General features: G+C 34.7%; 1 protein-coding gene across 2 annotated transcripts in view; it reads right to left on the reverse strand.

The window, feature by feature from the left end:
* The window catches only part of RYR3 (ryanodine receptor 3), a 197,146-nt gene that overhangs the window by 70,781 nt on the left and 103,727 nt on the right, over positions 1–22,638 (reverse strand). The window contains exons 38-53 of one of the 2 annotated variants that reach the window (XM_086892711.1): positions 22,309–22,446; positions 19,107–19,380; positions 17,258–17,372; positions 15,395–15,524; positions 14,321–14,424; positions 10,847–10,982; positions 9,762–9,942; positions 9,190–9,295; positions 8,277–8,397; positions 7,493–7,662; positions 6,614–6,834; positions 6,156–6,246; positions 4,617–4,757; positions 2,895–3,058; positions 1,859–1,937; positions 516–605 (exon numbers count right to left, since the gene is read on the reverse strand). In XM_086892711.1, coding sequence (XP_086748837.1) covers positions 516–605; positions 1,859–1,937; positions 2,895–3,058; positions 4,617–4,757; positions 6,156–6,246; positions 6,614–6,834; positions 7,493–7,662; positions 8,277–8,397; positions 9,190–9,295; positions 9,762–9,942; positions 10,847–10,982; positions 14,321–14,424; positions 15,395–15,524; positions 17,258–17,372; positions 19,107–19,380; positions 22,309–22,446 — 2,261 coding nt within the window. Of the gene's footprint in view, positions 1–515; positions 606–1,858; positions 1,938–2,894; positions 3,059–4,616; positions 4,758–6,155; positions 6,247–6,613; positions 6,835–7,492; positions 7,663–8,276; positions 8,398–9,189; positions 9,296–9,761; positions 9,943–10,846; positions 10,983–14,320; positions 14,425–15,394; positions 15,528–17,257; positions 17,373–19,106; positions 19,381–22,308; positions 22,447–22,638 lie in introns of both variants that reach the window. The other variant, XM_086892710.1, reaches the window with a different exon arrangement.

The following is a 22,638-nucleotide window of genomic DNA, read 5'->3' on the forward strand; positions in this document are numbered from 1 at the left end:
TTACAAAAATAAGTAACAGAATGAAAATTCATTTCACTATTCTGAAAACTTGGAGACATTTTGCCTAGTCAAAAAATTCAAAATACTTTAAATGTTTTTCTGCATTTTCAGTTGAATCATCTCCTACGCATTTTTTACATTTTTCTACCAACTTTATGGAAGACAAAATTGTCTTCAGATATGTTAAATTATGCTTTTATTAAGCTCCAGGAGTTTCTGCCAGTCATTTCTCATCCATGGAAGCCTGAATAAAATGTGCTACTGATATTTTTTAATTCAAATTTTCCCAGGCCTATGAAGAAACAATGAACATTATGACTAATGGAAGCAAATTATAAAAGACTCAGTGTAAGATTAACTGCAAAATCACTTCAGCATAAAGTTGTACCTATTAACTGTAAGAATTCTTGTTTGTGCCTCTGCCTGACATTTAACAGAATATATTTGAAATGGATTTTTAAAAGCACATGAATCAGTCTACTTCATATTGATGCAGCTGAAATTTCCTCTATTACCTTTTCAGCTAAAGTTTTGAAAGGCCTTATTAATGGGTGAGTCTTCATATTTTCATCCAGTGAAACACCATATTTCCATCCACTATTAGTCTGAAAAAGAAAAAAACAGCCAAAACCCCCACTGAAATAAGATGAGAACAACATTGATGAGTGAGAGCAAATTAGCCAGTTTCCTTTGTCACAACAAACTGCTAGCCCACTCCAAGAGCTGCTCAGCGCCACAGGAGAGGAGCGCACATCCCTCTGTGGACACGCAGGAACAAAACATGCCTGAGACAGAATGGATGCCACCTGTGAGCAGTGAATCTCCTGATACCAGTCCTGAGCCTAACTTACATTGGACCCCTTCCAAGTGGGCTCATGCATTGAGACAGCACAAAAGATTGTCCCAGTTCTCTGTGAGGCTAAAGTCAGAAACACAGAGAAGGACATGCAACATTGACCAATCAAGAACTGAAGAATGTAAGTAATGAATCCTTTACCTTAAATAATAACTGAAATTTATGGTTTGAAATTATTCTGTGTATATTAACATATGTATGTGTACATTCAATGGGGAATAAAGCAGGGAGTACAATGGAACTGATAACTGATCTCTCAATTGCCAATACTTTCCTCTACAAATTTGTATACATAGGCCCCCCCAAACAAAAGAATTATCTCATACAACTCTTCTATAAAATTGCTATTCATTTGTTATTAATTGTTGCAATAAATTATTTAAGAATTCACTGTCTTTTCTTGTACCTCTGTAGAAATAATGAAACAGTAACATGACATAGTGACAGAGCATTTGGAAAATTGCAGAGCAATTCAGTCCATAACAAGCTTTTTAAAGCTAAGAAGAAAAAAAAGCTACAACTACTTATCTGAAATAAAAAATTACATTAGGCTGTACTTTCTTAGATCATGGAGCTGCTGCAGTAAAATTGAACCTCTGACTCCCAGTCAAAAGGCACCATTACCAGGCAAAGAGATGCCTAAAGAGCTATATAGTCTTACTTAAAAAATAAAAAAATAAAAAAAAAAAAAGAGAATAAAACCTCCAAAGAACAACAAAACCCCACCAAAACCACAAACAAACAAACAAACAAACACCCAAATCAGGCTCCCTCTTTTCAGTCCCCTCAAGTCTCTCCTAATAAATTCTTTGAAAAAGTAATGAGTTGCAAAGCATTTTCTTAAGCAAGGGGTTTCTTCCACATATCCCAAAATAAAGATGCAGACATCCATACACACTGAGCAAGGGCCTATCAGTTAAACTGCCCAGTTTCAATTTCAGTATTCACCCTCAGAATTATTTACTAGTCCTGGACCATTGCCAGTCTTAAAATAACTCCTACCTTTTCAAAGGCCCATTTATCATGGGAATGTTCAGCATACTTGCTTACAATATACTCCAACTTCTCAGGAAGTACAAGGCTGTAAGTGAAGAGGGTAATGGTCACTCAATCGTAAGTTACTGCAGTCGGATTTATGAAAAAAATGTCAGCATAATATAGCACTAATCAAAATGCTTCACCTCCAAATGAAGGCAAGGCATTTGGCATGGGAATTCCTTATTCTTTAAAATAAATGCCATAAAAACTGCATACCTATAATGGCATTTCCAGAGAAACTTTAAGTATGTAACAGTCACACTTTTTAGCAACTGAAATCACAAAGAAACCAAAACCTGCTTCACCATAATCTGCAGGTAATTTTGTTGCTAATTCTTAATATAGAACAATATTAATATGGAGGTTTCACAATGCATAATGATGGAAGGATAAGACTTTAATAACAAGAGTGAGCTAGCGATCCTCGGTTCTTGAATAAAAAGTCCGCATTTTAAAAGCACAAGATTACTAGGAAGGCCAAATCTCTATTTAATCATCCTACATGATCTGTTTATTTTGTCATATCATGTTTCTACAGATCAATTCTCAAAATTAGTTCTCAAAATAAAATGAAGGTTTTATAAAAGTTGGGCTACAGACCAATTGAATCACCATATTTTTGTGATCTTGTACAAATTGTCATAAGCACATGCAAAATAATGATGGTTTCTAATTTATCTATCCCAAACATTTGAACTATTAGGCAATAGAGGATATAATGAATATAGAATTTACTATTTTCTCTGCAGACATAAGATGGAAATATTTAACAGCTGTTCAGGGTGGAGAAGAATATGTTTTATGTCTGACATAACAGGATATGTTGCAGTGAAGTATTTGGCAGGAGAAGCAAAAATCTCTGTACTACTGAAAGTCCTAATACCACTAACATGTCAGTCACCAGCCAACTCTCCCTCCCTACAGAAGATAAAAAAATGTTAATAAGGAATAGAATAAAAATATTTAAGGGAAGGAAACCACTATGAATTACATGACTCACTTTGATGTGCTGACAGGTTTGGGATCAAAATTTCCTTCTGGATCGACTGAAGTCTGCTTTTCCAAAGTTGATGTAATTCGTGTATCTAAATAATCAGGGGGCAAGGCACCAGCTATAGCACTTAGACAAGGCAAAGCCATTCGAAAGAGCTCTGGATCATACTTCTGCAGGAGAGATAGGAACTGGTTGGAAAATCCAATAGAAAAACATGCAAAATGTTAGTAAAATCCAAGCAGCCATAACAGTGTACAAATATTAGAAAATGCAAACAAACAGTAAATCATATTTAAAACTCAAACACAGAGCAAAATTATTATTGCATGACATCTATTTGCCATTATATTAATATGATATATTCTTAGGACTACTCAGATTGGCATGAGCGTGCTGACACTGTGTATGTATATGCAGTACGAGTTCAACTCGAGCTTTCTTTGGGCCATGAAGGCCTGTTCAAGGAGGATCAAGACTTGTTTGCCTAGTTAAAGCATGATCATCTCTAAAACACTGACTTAGCTCTAAAACTATCAATTCCTGCAGAATTAGCAGAAGCCATTGTCATTTTGCCTTTCTTTTACCCTGCACTATTTAATTTTAAAATATGCTCATTAAAGGAAATTGTGATTTCCTGTAGCAAAATAATTTCATCATTTTTAATGACATCAAAGCTACAGATATCTTAAACAAAAAAGAATGGTGGAGAATACTGTAGGTCAGCAGATCAGATTTACAAAACTTTTCTTTCACTGGGCTAACAACCATTTACAGAAAAATAAAAATGTTGTTATAGAAAGCCACCAGTATTGGCAGAAACATGTCATGTTAATTTATCTGTTAAAATCAAAGATGCAATAATTGGAAAGATTTCACACTTGTGAAAGCAGTAAGAGATAGATAAATGCTATTAAAATCAAATACAAATAAAGCTTTTATTTCCATATTATAAATCTGAATGGCTATAGGAACAATCATGTAAATCTATTGCTTAGAAAGAAAACATAAATTGAGACATAATGAATATGATTTTTTATTGTTCTAAAGCCAAAACTGATTTTTGATTGGGCTAAATTTTGATCCCAAGCAAGCACAAAAAGTGTTTATTCAGTAAGATATTTTTCATATCAGAAACCCAACTTTTTCTTACTGAGAGAAAAACTGAGTAAGTTAAAAATTCCCAATATCACACTTGGTAAACAAAAATGGAAAAGTGTTTATTTCATAGTACATTGCAGCATATCTCTTCAGCTGGTCAATAGGTGTAAAACTAAATACAAATATATATATTTGAAGAATGACAATGTAAATTTATTCTGCATATACCAACACTTTGATAAGCACATACATATATTTATCAAAATTAATTTATGTCAGTAAAAAGTAATTTAAAATGTTTAGCAGAATCAAGATAGGAGAGCAGACAATACTGACATGTTAGTGCAGCGAAAACTAATCTGTGTATATATGTGAATATACATACACATATCTCCTTATTAGAAATACAAAGCTTATGAGTATATCAAGCAAAGATGTGACATTTCATTGGCTTGGAGAGAATCCTTCAAAATTCAGCATTCAATTTTTCACTTCATTAAAAGCACTCATTGCCTCCCATATTAGACGAAACAACCCTTAAAATAGGAAATTTCTGATCTTGGCACAGCAAATTATTGCTGTAATGCTTTTATGCCCACCCTATAATGTAATACGAATTGCAGCCATTACCTTATGAGACAAGGAATCAAATATTCCCCAGAAAAGTTTTTCAGTTAAATGTAATTCTTCCTCTGCTGCAATTCCATAGTTTCCCATTCCTGAAGGTAGACAGTAATATTTCCAGCACTGCTCATAATGATTTGTCAGAAGCTAGATTTTCAAGAAATAAAAATGCATGTGAAACATTGCTATTTAACAATGTTACACAGTTACAGGAGTAGTATTATTTGTGTCTGTCTCTTCATTTCCAATGGCTCAGAATAATGGTCTTTTTTACTTCTTTTTCTTTTAGGAAGAGCAGCAGAGCCCATATTGTAAAAGTATAAAGCCTGTATTATCTCCAGTTCCTGCTGTGGGATTCTCAATGATTACAGGGAGTAGCAAAATTTCAGAATTGTCACCATTTGAGCACAGACTAGCTCACAGGATAAAAATAGAGACAACAAAATGGGTATAAGGCAGGACATGATAGATTCTGATGAAAAGTTTTACAAATTCAAATTGATTTAACTCCTGTCATTTGTAGATGATGTCTTTAGTGTTATTCAAAACACTGCAAAAGACACCTGCAGTACACTCTCTTGACTGTGACTGCTCAGCTCTGGAAAAATTTACAGAAAGAACTATCAGACAGGAAATCTGTGAAGTTAAAGAACTAGTATATATGATTACTGGTGCGCTTTCCACAAAATTTCAAATTTCTACCTGTTTCTTCTGTAGTACTAAAAATTCCAATCCCATGGAAATTAAAAAAAATTCTTTTACTATCAGACTAGAATATTGACATTTTAATTTTTACTGCAATTCTGTGTAAGAAGAGAAAATAATAATTAAAAACCAGACCAACCACTCCCTCTACACCACACTTTTAGTCAAAAATTAATGATGTTCCAGAGTAAGTTTGTGAATATGGCAGCTCTGCTTTACGACATTGTAAAATTTCAATTCTTTCACAAAAAGACACAGACCTAAGATCAGGCTGTTTTAACCCAACCAAAAAAAACCAAAAAACAAAACAACCCAAAAAACCAAACCTGATAGAATAGTTCTAAAGAAGATTTCTTATAATCTAACAATTGTAATTTTGTTTTTACAGAACAAGAGGATAGATAAAATTTCAGTAACTCAAAAATAGAAGGTGAATTTTCTTCCCTGCATCTTGTCTAAGATTCCTTGGATTTTAAAATTCACTCCTGACCATGCATTCCACCAAAAGTTATTACAGTTCATACAGCAGAAGAAGAAATCTCAAGATAACACTGACATTTAAATTGATACATTCAAATACTCTCTAGCTGAATCAACCGGAAAGTCAACAGTTCACTATACAAACTATCATAATCACCTTACTGTTTGCATTAGGCATGATTTCAAAAATTTTGTAGACATTACATTTAATTTGAAAGACTACAAAACAATAACATTATTTTCAATTCAGAAGTAATTTTACATTGCTTTACCCTTCCCATTCTATTTTTAAAAACAAGACAACAACAGTTTGTTTTGAAGCTTTATGCTGGATGCATGTACAGAAAAGAAAGTATTTACCTTGAGAGGCATTTTACAGTATTCATTGAGCAGGGGCACATCAAAAACCAGCCTTCTCAACAGCTGTTGTAGCATAGAGGGACGCAAATGGCTGTAATTTTAAAAAATAGATGTTATTAGCAAAATTCATAGAGTTCATTGTAAATGAAAAAAAATTGAAGTCAAGTTACATACTGGGAGACAAAACACTCATTAAAAGTATTTTGAATAAACAGTGCTATGTGCTTAAGAAATTTCACTAACTACCTATAGAAGGAAATAGCACAGAACATTGTGCTACTTCAGAACCCTCTTAAGCAAACAGACAAATCTACATTTTAGTTCCTGGGGTAACACAGGTCATTTATTTCATTCAAGAATAAAATAGTCTTAGGTCTACACTACAAGTAAAGAAAGAAGTTGTTAAAATACCTATCCTGTACAAAAGAAGTTAATTTGTACTCAACTATCGTACGTACTGGCAAATAGCAAGCAGGCATTCCTCAATAGCATCTCTCTGAGCTTTCGTGAGGGACCGTCCCTTGGATAACCTATATATTGTGTGAAGCGTGGAGTCAACCAGAGAGGCATGATGCTCTGTTCCAGAAAAGAGGGGAGCACATCTTTTGAGTAACGGAAACACAGCTGAGCAAATATATCTATTTAGTGCGAGAGCTGCCTCTGTGGTACTTAGAGAAACCTGTATGAAGTAGTAAATGATTGTTAGTATCACACTGCATAAAGGTCACTAAATATGAAGGCTATAAAACATAACAATGTAATAGTCCTTAAATCACTTAAGTGGCTGGGTCCAAACATCATATTCTCGGTATATACGTGAAGACTAAAGACATTTCTTTTTCACCTGCAGTAAATTTAAGCCATCCATTTATGTCCCATCTCTTGTGCCCCTGCATTCTGAATCAATAGCAGCAGAAAAGAATATGTAGGTTCTATCTTGCTGAAATAGGTTAGAAACCCCACTAAGCATTAAATAAAACTTGTCATCTCAATTTCTTCATGCACCTGGATTTTCAGGGTAATTATTGGAAATAAACATGAAATAAAAACAATCATTAGGCCTACTGCAGTATACTCAATGTACTTATTGGATTACTGTACAAGCCTGTATCAAAAGATCTTAAACTACTTTCACACCTCATAAAGTGCTACTGAATGCTTATAGTCAGACTTATGCACTATAAATTCAGAGTAAGTGAACTAATAATGATTTTATTTTAGAGTGAGCCTATAATAGCATTGTTTAAAAGCTGTTTTGACTTGAAATTCCAGTTTTTTACACTTACAGAGCCACTATATCCAGCCACTCCACCTAAACTCAACAGTGAAATACGTACTGTATCCAAAGAGGCAGAAGCTCTTAAATCTGGCAAAAATCCAACTTCCAGTAGGTGAAGAAGGAAGCTTTGGTCCTTAATACCATAGACACGGTCCAAGAAGAGTACCATGGGTGCTTTATGATCAGGACAGAAACTGGCAGACATGTCTGGCTCATTTACTGTGCCATCTACACAAATACACAATGCAATTTTTAATAGTGGGTAACTGATAAAACAAGAAACACCAAAGCAATGAAAGACATAATTACATTTAATGTGTACAATCACATACTCAAAGAAAATTACATTCCTGTTCAGTTTTGTTCTATGCTGAAAAAGAATAATTTAGAATAGCAGGTTTTTATTATTTAAAAAACCCTATTATTTTGTAATTTAATTATCTTTCACTCTTCAATGAAAATTTAGAAATGCATGGTAAAATATTCTACCAAATCACTGGATAATGTGGAAATACAAAGGGACTGAGCCCAAGCTTGAATATTTTAACTAAAGAGGTAACAACTCTAGAGCCACTGCTGGAGACAAAGTATTGACCCATTGGAGTGATGCTTTAAAGTATTTATGTTCTTACATTCTCTGCTAAACAGGAGCAAATATCTCTGCCACTGGAGCAGCTCAAATTGATGCAGATCTAATTAAAACTTGAAGAACAGTTCTCTGCTTGCATTCAACTCTAACAATACTGCTCTTTTTTAATCGGAAAGCTAATGTGGCAAAAGAATTTCATAAAAGATAAATGGTCTAATATTTAAATTGTCTAATACTTTTGTATTGAAGTTACCTTTGTTAACTGTGGACAACTTTAGTGGTATACTTATAATCCCCACCAAATCTTCAGTTGGCACTAGGGATCGAAGAATTGACCTGATTCGAATAGCTTCCCCTTTTCCACTTTGAATGAGCTGTCAGAAAAATTTATCAATAAAGAAATTCAGTACTGAGGGACATAAGAAAATTTTCCACTAAATATTTCTATTAATATGATTCTTTTCCAAACACTGGAAGAAATCGAACAGAAATTCAATTTATCCAAGAATTAATGAAGTTGTCAAATTCAGTTGTTCCTACTTTATTATCTGTTCTTATTTTTATATCAATGATTTCACAATATTATAAATTCCAAATAATGCAAAAAACTCTACATTGGTAAGATTCCTAAACCAAACAGATATGGTGATGAAACCAAAACTTATGAAAAGTCCATGTTATCTAGAGAACCCATGGTGACAAGTTTTGAGCTTCCTTTTTTACACAACAAATGGATGCAGATCTGTGTGATGTGTCCATGCATTTTTCTATAATTTCTATTCTGTAAAACCTTCAAAAGGCATTTACAACAATGAGGTGAGTAATTCCTTTCAACTTCTAGCAGAAATCAGGTATTCATAACCTGTGTCTGAAAATCTCTACCAATATTTTTTTTAACATGAAACTGTCTGGCAATAGAGAGCCACTATATACAGCTAATAAAATTAAGAGGTTTTGTAAGAGTAAGCAGGGAGGTTGCAAGCTAAATTTCTTACTCTTATTGTATTGAGATACACAGAAGATTTAAAGCTACTGAAGAATTTTGAGCACCAACAAGCAAGAGTCAGTCTAATTAAAACCAAGTCTTGCACGTGGCTGTTACAGGCATTACGGTTGAAACAGCTATTTTACATATTTTTCCATGTATTCACATGGAAAACACTTACATGCATTTCTGGTGCACAGCGTCCAAGTAAATCTATGAGAGCTGAGTAAAATGACATGATTGCATTTCCCATGTGCACAGTCTCCTCTTCCTCCTCCTCCTCATCACTAGAAAGTTAAAAATAACAGTGAGTGTTTTTGCTAATCTAAGTTTCATAGCCCTTCTCTGGAGCTAGAGACATAATCCAGAGACTATTCACCAGACATACTCATCCCTTTGGCTCCAGGCTAAAGGCTTTTTGTCTCTAGGGTAAGCATGCAGTCTAACTCTAATAGCTGGCTTTACACAGGCCTTCTACTTTCCTCTTTTACTTTAGCTTAACTTTAGGTTCATTCCACAGAGTCTTCTCATTTATTTTGTCCTTCAGGCTTTTTCTCTCTGTAACTCTTATTCCACTTTTATCTAGCTAATGCTTTATGAATACCATATGACAACTGCTTGTGGATGTGAATCTCTAATTCTCTCTGTTTGTATAATGCCTTACACAACAGGGTCTATTATCCACATACTGCAAGCATGATTGAACCAGCTATTAAATCCCCATTTGCCAAACAAGCATTCGCATTTACTTACCCTTCTCTTTTATATGCCTGGGAAGGAAGGTCACGACTAGGATTCTCGGAGATCCTGATAGCTTCCTGCATAGCAGCCAGCAAACCATTTCCTCCTTCTCCCCTAAGGTCTGGCCCGAAGCACTCTGGCCGTCGAATAAGGAGCTTGACAACAACACTTGCATTTTCCTCAACACTTTCACCTGTGGACCAAAAACACACATATTTTCTCCTGAAAGATATTCTTAAGTAGAAGAAAACTTTGTTTTCTCCTAGTTTTCTGTTACAAAATACAAAACAAGTCTTCATCCTAAGGCGCTGGTTTGAGATTCCCCTGCAGCCCATGGTGAAGACCATGGGTGAAGCAGCTGTGCCCCTGTGGCCCATGGAGGTCCACAGGGATACAGAGATCCACCTGCAGCCCATGGAGGTTCATGGTGCAGCAGAGATCCACCTGCAGCCTGTGGAGAAGACCCACACTGCAGCAGGGGAATGCCTGAGGAGGCTGTGAACCTGTGGGAGGCCTGTGCTGGAGTAGGCTCCTGGCAGAGTCACCTGCAGACCTGTGGAGAGTGGAGCCCACACTGGAGCAGGTTTCCTGGTAGGACTTGTGGGGAACTCACACTGGAGCAGCCTGTCCTGGAAGGACTGCACCCCATAGAAAAGTGCCCCACATTGCAGCAGTTTGTGAAGAATATTTGCCTGTGGTATGGAGTCACATTGGACAAGGTTGTGGAGAAGTGTCTCCTATGGGAGGGACTGCATGCTAGTGCATGGGAAAGACTCTTCTCCGGGAGGAGTGGCAGGAATATATTGATGTAACCCCCACTCCTGGTCTTCCTGTGCCAAGGAATTCCTAACATGATTTGCTACCATGGCTACAGGTTAATCTTCTCAATGATGTGATTTGCAAAAAAATGAAGAAAAAAAATACCACTATGAAGATTAAAAAAAAAATTTGCAATAGTAAGCATACAGTAATAGTCTTGTGTTTGTAATGAGAAGAGTATGCATTAACCTCTCTTCAGATTTAACGTATTTTTATGGTTAGGAAATTAATTTAAAGGAAACCTTTTGATGGAATCTGGATGCCAAGAAATTACTTACTATTGGCAAAAACGGCAAATCGTAAGAATGACAGGTAACGTTCACCCTCTATTGGGTTCCATCCAATGTCTGGATATCCTTTAGCCAGCAATACTGGACAACTCTGCAGGCCACAACCTGCCAGGTAGGTAACAACCTGCAATACAGAATTAATCATTTATTCATATGCTTAGAATTTCTAACATTTCTAAAAATAGCTATAAACCAGAATGAGCACAGCATTTTTTTATTTTTTTTAATCACAAGATTTTTTTTATATTCTGGGCATTTAACCTAAGAATAACAACAGAGCTCATTATTTTATCAGTCATAGGGTTTTTTATAATGAAAAAAGGCAAGGACTCTTTGTTTCTGAAGTTACCTAATTATATGATGACACAAAATTACAACAACAAGAACAAATGTGAAATGTGAAAAGTGGACTAAAAATCTACTTTTTTCATTTATCTTGTATAATACTGTCGTGGTTTTTACCCCATGACAAATACATAAGATCTTTTTGACAGTACATACACAACAACTAAAATACTGAACAGCTTTAAAATCAGATCAATAATAATGTATGGTTTATTTGCTACAACAGAAGAATAAACATTTGTATATATTTTAGTTTATACAGAGTAATTCTAATTTTAATGGATATGAAAACCATTACAATTATTCAGAAGAATGATAAATAACAATGAACAGTTTTAAGAGTCTGAACCCAGAAAGACTAAAAAATTTTAGTAATACAAAAATTTCTAGCACGTTTCTTATCAAGAGGAGTATCTTTAAATAAGGGAAATATCTGAGAAATTATGACAAATTCCTTTAATTATATTAAACTGAATTTCAGAAATATATACAGAAAAATTTCCTCATTCATCTAAAAGGAAATTTGCAGATAACTGTGCATTTCAAATAAAAATCATATGTTTGTGCAAATGACAATACATGAGCATGGTTATAGCATGTAAAGTAAGTAATGACCATGAAGAACCTTCCATGAACTTGTAAAAAAATATACAAATTATAAGTTCTTAAAATGGTAGGCAGAGAAAATGGAAGGCAAAAGGGAGATATATGATGAGATTATACTTATTCAGTGTCTTAAGAAACAACAAATTATGAATTTAGAAAGAAGAATTACATGTCTGCTGATACATTATACAAATTACCTCCAAAGGGCTGCAACAGTGGAGAAATGGGCTGATGTGGAAAATATGTTTACTACAATGTTTACTACAGAGTACTCTGAGGAAAAAGTATGTAATTTCTAACAGGACTTGATAGTTTTCAAGCACTTATTTAGAAGATACAAGTGAATGCATACTTGAAGGGGTCTAGAAATGCAGCTCATAAAAAAATGTGAGAAGACCAGTAGAATAAATCTCTTTTTTCTAAGATTTTACGATGTTACCACCAAGCCATATGGTTTTAATCTATTCAGTTTACTACAGTGTGTCATCAAGCCTTGGGATACATTTCTTGTACAATCCTCTGCTGTCCACACAGTCACAAATTTGCAGTAAAGAGTTTTGTAGGAAGCAAAACAATGCAGAGTCCCAGGCAGGTGCAAAGGAGAGCCACTTTATTACAAAAACCAGGCCATTGTAAGAAGTCAGACCTTTTTCCATTACATAGTTTTAAATCATAACAAATATAATCCAACCAACCACCATATACCACTATGTGAGCAATGTTTATATAGCTTGTTTTTCTGCCTCCAATTCAGCTGAGTCACTTTCCCATAGTCCTTTTCTGCTTAGCCAAAGTAGCAGGCCTGAGCCATGATTTTACAAGGGTAACAAGGCCCTTATTTTATAAGGCATTACCTATATGTAACAGAGTTGAAATTTGCTATGGCAAAAGTTCAAAAGTTGTCTATGTGCAATTTATTTGCTTTGCACACAATTTTTATGGTATAAACTTCAGTCACATAGAAATGCTGTATCATTCTGTGAGTAGGGTGTCTGTCACATCCATCAGCTCATATCCAGACAGTATTAGTTTTTTTGTAGTTATTTAGTACATAGAATTGTTTATTGAATAACCTCCACATACTGCACTAGATAAAGTTATTGTCTCACCAAAGATAATACATTGTAGCCAATACAATATGATTCTTACAGCTAAAATGAGTAACAAATTTGAGAAGCCCAGTTTGAGGCACATACAGCCTGATTTTTTCAACATAATATACTGCTTAAATTACAGCCTATATCTGTTACTGTCTGAACATTCAGTATTTGTACAGTGCCAAGTATTTCAGTAAGCAAAGTGCCAAGTATTTCAAGGTAAGCAATCAGCAAATGAGAAATATAGTCAACAGTGAAATGTAGTTTAAGTGATTTCCTCTACAGTAATTTCCATGAAAATATAAGACAGTCACTGCCAGTGTTCCAGTCATTATACCATACCAAGTATTGTATCACAAGGATAGATATCAATACCATTCAATTTTTTATTAATGACATTCAATTTTTTTATTAATGAACTCTGCAGTTTTGAAGGTGATAGAGAATTGCTGATTCTTCTCAACAGCTTATTACCAAATAAGTATATTGCTGTGCTGTCTCACACTCTTTCCATTCATATTCTTGCCTATCTTCCTAAAGCTATTGCTGTAATATGCCCATTTATTTCAATTTCACAACTTTTCCTCTCCCACACCATATACTGATCACAAACAGTCCCACGAGTTCCACTGTCATCACAGAATCCTCTCATACTGCATAGAGACTTTCTCTGTGCTAAGCTATCATTTAGAGGTTTAACTACTCCTTGTATTTACATTAAACCCTGTTCTGTTTTCTGTACCCCAATGCTCAGCTTGCATTTCTAACTTCCTTTACCTGCTTTCCTCCTCTTCTGACTGTGCACTGCCATCTCTAAACCGATTTTACTCCTGTGATATGTAAATAGCTTTCATTCCATTTTTCACATTTTACCACATTTTCCAGCTCATCACAATCCCCTTTATTCCTACCCATTGCCAATGACTTGAGTACTGGGCTCAGTTTCCCATTGACCATATCCTTTAAATCCTGTTTCACCTTTCATCTTGAAATACCTGCCCTTCCATTTTCTTAGCTTTAACCTCCATCCCCACAAATATCTATGTTTTAAGCAAAAAGACCTATGTACTTTATTTAACATTATTCCTTTAATTTTCAACATTTTCATCCCCAAAAACCACTTCTTGATATTCCTGTTTCTTGTCTTTTTTCTAGTCAACCTTTCTACCTGATAACAGTAGTGAAAGGATGCAGAAGATAGAAATAAATCTATTTTGCTCTGATTCCCAATAAGCATAAAGTAAAATCAGGGAAAATACTGTTCAGTCAACCTTACCTTGAAACAATACATACCTAGAGTCGGTATTTCTGAGGACAACATATTCAAAAATTAGTATGACCAAACCTATCCTTTTAAACCCTTTTAGCACAAGTACACAATTTAAAAAATGAGTAAATAAATCAGAGTGGCCACCTTATCAAGGTCCGGCTCCTCCAAAGCGAGTGCAAGTTCATTGTTGTCCATCACAGAGGCTGCTGCCACATCGAGTGGTGTCGAGCCCCTCATTGAAGGAAACGCTGCAGAAAAAATCAACACATAGTAATTAGATGGAGTTTGCAGTGATCGCATTCAGGCAGCAGAGGGCAGCAATCACGCTGGAATCTAGAACATAAGTATATTCATAGTACATTTTAGGACAGTTCTTCATCCAAGAAGACAGTCAACTGTTTTTAATAATGTGAAAATGCTGAATTTTTTTTCTGACTTCACATCCATATCTGTAAGCACACTCAACCACAGTGATTTTAAATACATATGGAAAAAATCAGTATCAACAATATAGCAAATCAGAGGAATACTTTTTCCTTAGGAGACCAACATGTTAACTCCATAATTCTGCACAGCCTTATCAAGCCAAGATTTTAAAACATGCCTATGTTTAGCAAAAAGAACCTTTCAAGCTTCACTTACCTGTTTTCTTTCTTTAATCTTTTCTAGTTTTCTGTATTTATTATGGTCAAATGCACACATGAGCAGCTAAATTATTGTGAAATCATATGCTATATTGCCTTGACATATCTTATTATTATAGCCATCTATCTAGCCAACAAAATTTTCCTTGTGTTACAAGATCTAATGCACATGCATTAAAAAAACATACATTCAATGTTTAAAAGAAAAATATGAAATTTACTTCAGTAGTCTAAATTATAAAGGCAAAGAAAATTAAACCAGATGAAACAGGCAAGCACCATAAGGAGTCAATTTAATCTTAGATTTCAAGCCACAGCTATTTTGAACGGAAAAATGTTAAACCACACATTTAGTACTGATATTTTCAAGGTGTTAAACAGACTATTCTGTTTCTAATACAATTCATAGACACATAAGCATGAAACAAAAGTGAAAAAAAAAAAAAAGGAATTAAAGGTGAAACCACAAGGTGGTTTAAGCGTATTTCAGCCTGCCATACAAATTAGACACCAGTCTTGTGATATCACAGTTGCTCCTACTCTTGCTTTTAGGTGTTGCAGCTACATGGCATACCCAGTCCAACACTGCTGTTTTCCAGTAAGTAACTGAGATGCTCAAACATGGCCTTTTGGTTTTGACGACTAATGCGACAGAAGTAGCACAGGAACCGACAACAGCTTGCCACCATCTTAGGAAAAGCGATCTGCTGAAGAGGAAAGTTGACAAAGCAGTGAAATATGTTAATTACCAATCTGTTCCAGTTCTTCTTCCTGCACTCCTAACAAGGAAAGTATAGTGAAGTTACCAAGGTGATAAGCAACTGACAGTTGCTTTGGTTCTAAGTTAAGAAAGGACCCACATTTCCTTTTAACTTTCACGTTCATTAGGACATTAAAGTGTTGAAAAAACATTTTTCAGGGAACTGTAGGTGACATCAGTTTGAACTGGCAAGTTTTTATCTTCCCACCATTCCTTCAGAGACAATACATGTCTCAATACAGCCTCATGATTAACCATCCATTCCAAGAAGCTGGACATCTAGCTTAAATAATCTGCTGCCACAACCTAGGAAAATGCTCAGTCCCTAAACCACAGACTACATTTCATGACTGATCATTCCATCTTTTGAAGCTACAACACTGAACAGAAATGTTCAAATTGTACTGTCTACGTACAATTCATAAAGACAGAGACATAAAATAGGTTATTTGGGGTTGCCAAGCACATTTAATGGCACAACATCAGGTTACTAAACAGTTGTCTAAGTCTGCATTTCCTTTGAAGCCTGTAATGGTAATTTCTGTAAGGCATTTTCATAGATCTGTGTTATTTAAATTTTCTAGGAAAACATTTTTTAAATAAAATTAGAAGGCATTGGGGGTTGTCATTGTTTAGGGGTTCTACTCTTTTTATCACCTTTAGCTCTATGTACAAGTTGTAGCAAAACTAGGGTGTTGTTATACCCATAAATTAGCAAAGTAATAATAATTTTGTAAGTAATTGTAACTTGCCTTGAAATCCAACAGAAATACTAAAACTGCTATGTGAATACTTTGTAAAACTGCAATGGTATAGGCAGATGAAATGTATAAGCATTTAAGAGAATTATATGAGCAATATGACCAAAGAGGCAAAGAAAGAGGGGTGCAGCTGCACACAGAAGACAATCAAGTTATGAAAAATTGAAAGACAGAGAAAAGATAACCAAAAGGTCGAATATTGGGTTGAAAATTGTTCCAAATACATAAGAAAAATGAACAGCCAAGCAAAAGGATATTAGATTAGGAAAACTGGGATCAGAGGAAACCCCTCTTTTTGAGGTGGAAGCAACAGGATAAAAAAAATCAGGCATGAGCAAAGACAAGAAAGAAAATATGCGTGTTTCACTTCTCACTTTCTTCAGGAGTGAAAATTTTCTGTTAGGCTTCTCAAAATTTATGCCACTCTGCCTTTAAAATAACAAGTATATATATTCAACTATAACACAGAAAAAAGAGAGAACACAACACTGCAAGAAAATTTTTGCTCAATTCAAGTACATGAATTTGAGCATTAAAATTTAGACTGGGTTTAGTCTCTTCTAATTTATTGGTAGTAACACTTCATTTGAGCTGAAGAGGTAAATTTTCCTACCAGAGCTACACCTCCAATAAATGCAGTTAAAGTATATATTTAATTTAAGAACAAAACATTTACAATCCTATTAAAATAAAAATGAAACACCTATAACAACTCAGGTTTTAAAAATCAAGGCAAGGCTACTGGTCTTCTGTCTTTAGTAAAATAAAAAGTATTCTACCTTTTCATTAATGAATACTTTAATTTGAACAAGCAAAAGCTTACATGGGATGTATTTTTACTCACCTTTTGAACATCCTAGTATATTTTTGGGGAGGTTCAAAATGCAAAACATATAACAAATTGTGGTGAAATTACCTGAGATTTATCTCCTCCCAGCACATTGACCATCACATCCATAACAGTCTCATGCATGCCCAAGACTCTCATTAGGTTAGGATGCTGATAAAACACCTTGTTGTTCATTATATCCCTAAAATGGAAGAAAAGACAATTTGTTTTTGAGAAACCCCAAATTAAAGTTAATGCATTGAGATTTCAGAAGTATGCATTTATTGTATTAACATAATTTTAAATTCTTTGAATTCAGCATAATACAAAAACACCTGAGAACAAAATATTTCACATTTCAATATGATATCATCCCTCTAATTCTCCTAGATTCTTCATAATAAGAATATTAACCTCCAAATTATTTCAAGATGGCAATTCTTCATCTCTAAATTGCTCCTACCATCTGTTCTGTTTAAATAAAAAAAAATAAATTCTGTGATGATCTAAGTGGAAAAGAATATGTTTTGTTAGGTTTAAAATTGAGAACAGAGATCAAGAAAATAAAATCTAATAAATTATATTTCTGCAGTAATCTCTTAATTTCCTCAGTTCAATAAGTAAGACAATAAATAGACTTAGTATTTAAGGATATCTATTGTATGTATTTCATCAGTATTTCCAAATTCTGTCAGAAGAGGCATACAGATCCATTATGAATGACTACTTTAATTTTTTTCACTCTGTCCACCACTCTCTCAACATTTTCTAGAATCTGCTGTATTGTTTTCATAATCCAGAAGACAATTTATTTGTTTCAAAATAATCCAGGGACTAGGTTTCAATTGAATCCAGGGATTTCTAACATCTTAGGACAACCTGTTTAAAAACACATGGCAAATAACAGGAATCACGCCTATTTTAAAGAAATACAGAAAACTGAGAATGAATGAGTCTCAATACAGCACTGCTTGGAAGGTGTTTATATACATACTGTGTTTAGGCAAAATTTATCCTTTATCCCTCATATAATTCTCAGCAAATTCACAAACTCCGCATCAGGGACAAATTGAGTAATACTGTCACACACTGCCTAATGAGTTACTGCCATGGCTCAATTAATTCAAATGAAGCAATTAGTCTTTACAATTTTTACAAAAACACTACAAATTTTACATTGAAATAGTAGGAATAATGGAACTTCCTTAGAATTGTAAAGGAGAGAATTTTTTAATATTCCTGAAGGAAGACAAATATAGTTCTCAGGTAAAAATACTATAATTTTCTCTCTTTTTAAATGCACCATTTTAATTGAAGTAATGTACTTTCTGTGATTTTTTTTTTTCCTTCCAACATTAAATGGCCCAGCCAGCATTTACTCACACAAGAGGAATAACAAATATGCAGGAATGCACCATAATACCTGCACTGCTTAACAGAGGTAAATTTATAGCAAAGATGCTGAAAATATTTTCACATCATCTGGTGCTATATAAAGGAAATTTCTTCTGAATTTCCAATTGAAAAGACACCACCAAGTTTATTCACTCATACATGAAATATAATATGGCTTTAAGTTTGGGAAAAATGCAGTATATATATACACCAGCAAAAATCTTAGTGATCTTTTTCTCCAGAATTGCTAAAACATATACATGTTTAAACATCAGGGTTTAAGCATCAGGCTTAACTGTAGTAAAAGGAGTCCATTTTCATTAGATAATACCTTAGATCACAGAAGCTTTTACCCTTTTGATACTGTTAGGAAGATCAGTTGGAGTCACCTTGGAAATATATGTGAAAATGTAAATCTCTGGTGCATATTTACACTTCAGCACAGCATTAATTTTCATTTAGGAAGAAAAATTATAGGTTTTACTAATATAACAAAAAGCTTCACACCAACTTAAAAAAAATAAATCTGTTAATTCCATACCCTAATCCATTAATCATCAGCAATTCCTCCTCTTTTCCCATCCTCACACTGAGAAGTGAGCGAATCTGGCCCAGTGCTGCAAGCAGATTAATGGTATCCTTCACAGAGGCAGCACTGATAGTGTATGCTTTCCTCAGGGCTTGCAGTAGCTCACCAATGCTGTCATATTGCCTACGAAGGAGGCTGTACATAATCCGAACTAATTCAGGATCTTGGATCTGATCTTCCTGGGACCAGCGCACCATTGTCTGCGATATGAGTTCTTTCAGTGTAGCTAAAAGCAAAATACATTACATGTTAGTAGCTCTTCCAACCGAAAACATCAAAAACACGTATTATAGTAAAATATGTAAAAGTAGTCAACAAAGCAGTTGTAAAAAACCACAAGCAGACTGAACAGGATTTTTTAATTGGAAAAGCAACTTTCGGATCTTTTGAGATAAGTGTAATTTTCTTGAGAGATAGAAAACAATAAACGTCTACTTAAGGTTCAAGTCCATACCAGCACTGTTGACAATGAAAACCTTGAAGTTGACCATTGACTCTGAGAATCATCCTTGTAAATTAAATGTTGCATTTAGACTTTTAATTTATCTCTCATTTCTACATCAAGTCACTGTCACTTGGGAATGCACTTTCTAAAAACACTGTATTGTTTGGAACTACAGAATAAATATTGCTTGAAGCACTTGTACTGTAGACAATGCAAATTCAGTGATGCTATAAACAATTTTGCTGAGGCCAAAGTTTAAGGAATTTACCTGAAATTCTTTGTTCCAACAAATGTTTGTGTTTGATATCAAGTAAAACAAGAAAACCATCTTACATCTCAAAACAACGCAAGTTTCCTTCTTGTATTACCAATAAACATATGCCTTGACTTTCCCAAAGAACAAATGGCAAGAACAGCTCCCTCCCACTTTCCATCACTAAAGTGTTTATAGATAGTGTAGATCCATTGGGGTTTGTGTCTAAACAATCCTTGCACTCGCTAACACTTCTTTCCTAGTTTACTTATTGTATTTACACAAAGCCATCATTAATTTTGAAGTTCGGTTCAATAATTAGATTTTCTATCTGTGGGAACAAATTCTGTACTTCACAGATAGTTCTAGTCTTAGAGGCATGCCATGCCTTATCTCAGCTTTGACTTGATGGTTACAGAAGTCCTATAATCATTATTAACACTAATTCGTTGCCTCTATGTGTTTATTTTCAGAATTCTAACTTGTTTTTAAATACAAAATTTACTGATTCATCATTAATACTAGGTTGAAATTGCTGGCATTCCTCCCTTGGGTAAAAGTTAATTTGTCATAAAAAATGAATGTATGCTTAGAGGAAAGGAAGATTTATTTGTAGTAAACAGTTCCTTCTGATGAATATTCACACTCTGAGTATGTATGAGTAAAGCCAAGACACTCAAGGCCAGAAGTTTTATCCTTGGAAATAGGTACACATTGTGCACATCACCACACCTCTTCATGGACATAAGAGGTCTGGGAGTACCTCCAAACCCCGTTTCCTTAAATCTCTGAATTCCAAATTCCCTGTTGCATAAAGGGAAAGTGCACACATGGATTGAAACCTCAGAGTCTCCAGCTACAGTCAAGTGTATAATATATTTATATTATTTTTCATCATGCTTTGAATGGCTTAATCCATGTGCATATTTGCACTATGCATCACTCCAAGAAGCCCAAGCTTGAAGAAATCATCTGAAGTTTCTAGAAAAATAGACACTGTAGGATCATTTTTCCAACCTATATTTCTTGTCACCCAAAGCTCTGGTACATTAAATAAGTGAACTGCTCTGTTCCAAGGACCAAACACCATGTGCCCTGAGGTTTTAGGAGTGAATACTTCCAAATTCATGACAATAGAATCCACATGAAACCTGGAGAAGAAATGATACTTCCAGATACTGAGTAGGTCCTGCTACCATCAAAGAGAAAGCAGATGCTAACAGATGAGTCACTGGAGAATGAAGCCCTGTTTCATGCAGCAAAACATATTGTTATAAGGTTTAATGTATTTACAACACAGTAACAAACTTAACAGACCAAAATATGCTTTCAGACCAGGACAAACACTCTAAGGTGCTTTCCAGAGCAAGCAGTTCATGGAAGAGTTGTCATGAGTTATAAAATAACTTAGCTGCCTAATCTCAACACAACTCTTGATGAAATTATTGAGAAATAAATTAACCATTCCACATCTGTACATGGTCCTACTGCCAAACTAAGCAACTTGGAAAAAAAAGAGGAGTAACCATCATTGGTTGACCAACCTCAAGTCACTTGAGAACCCTGCACATGATATCTGGATAGCGTTACAGAAATTTAGAGCTAGAAACCCTATCTTGATTCAGAAAGGTAATAAGAAACCTCAGCAAAAACATGTCTAAAGGAAGACTTGGAGGAATTTGGCCTTTTGCCTTGCTTAGTCCTCACTATCCCTAGTCACTACTAAGGACTGAAAACTCATAAACATATCACAGCAAAGACAAAGTTTGTGAGATTCATACCACACATCACCCTCAGTGGGGTGAATTCTCATGTGGCATGTGAGCACAGTGGCAGTGAGAATCAGGTGAATTGTTCAAGGAGGCTCAACAAAAAGGAACTGCAAGCATGGAACCAATCTCGCCTGTATAGACCACCCCTGGCATGTTATAGAAGAGGGTATGGGAATGGATATGTACAGAAATACTGCTCAGAATAAGAAGTTTGTGATCACAACTGTTTTGGGGGGTTTATGTGCTTGTCAGTATTTGTGTGTTTATGTAGCCTATGAACAGGTAATAGAAGGAAAATGGAGATAAGCTCTAAAGAAGAATTTTCACATTAAAAAAACAAATCATAAAAATGAGATCTTCCCAAGTTTAGAATTCTTGAGTCTAGGTTATTGTGTTATAATTAGCCTTTCACAATTCTTTATAAAGAATATGTAAATTTTCAACACTATAGCTAATGATCTGGATCCAAAATCTTCCACTCATTTTAATTTGTTTAATTTTGTTTAAAAATGCATCTGAGGTGCTCAGTATGCAGAAAAACAGTTCTAAGAGTTAGAAGAAACTTAAACAAGTAGTCTGTTTCTTCAGCCCCTTATAAAATTTTATTAGAAAATACACTCCTGTTGACTGTGTAAAATTTTAACACTTGCATCATGAAAGAATTTATATGGAAAGAATACTTACTAGGAGCTTTCTCTTCTTCTTCCTTAGGCTCCGATTTTTCTGCTTTTGGTGGACCTTTGATTTTGTACATTAATGAGCGGAGTTTGCCAGTCAAGGAGGAATCTTCCTCTTCCTCTTCCTCTTCTTCTAGTGGAATACCTTAGCATGAAATAAAACTGATTAGAAACAAAACTTAATCTTCAAGGTTTAACTCCCTTAATATTTAAACAATATAAAAATAGCTATAGGAATATTTTTTAACCAGCAAATTCCATACTGGATAAAAGAGGAAGAAGTAAGGCCAGCAGTTTTAACACATAGGACCAGAAAGCACCCCTCAAATTATGTTCA

The sequence above is a fragment of the Cyanistes caeruleus genome, chromosome 6 (genome assembly GCF_971803275.1).
Source record: "Cyanistes caeruleus chromosome 6, bCyaCae1.hap1.1, whole genome shotgun sequence".
Classification (NCBI taxonomy): Eukaryota; Metazoa; Chordata; class Aves; order Passeriformes; family Paridae; genus Cyanistes; species Cyanistes caeruleus.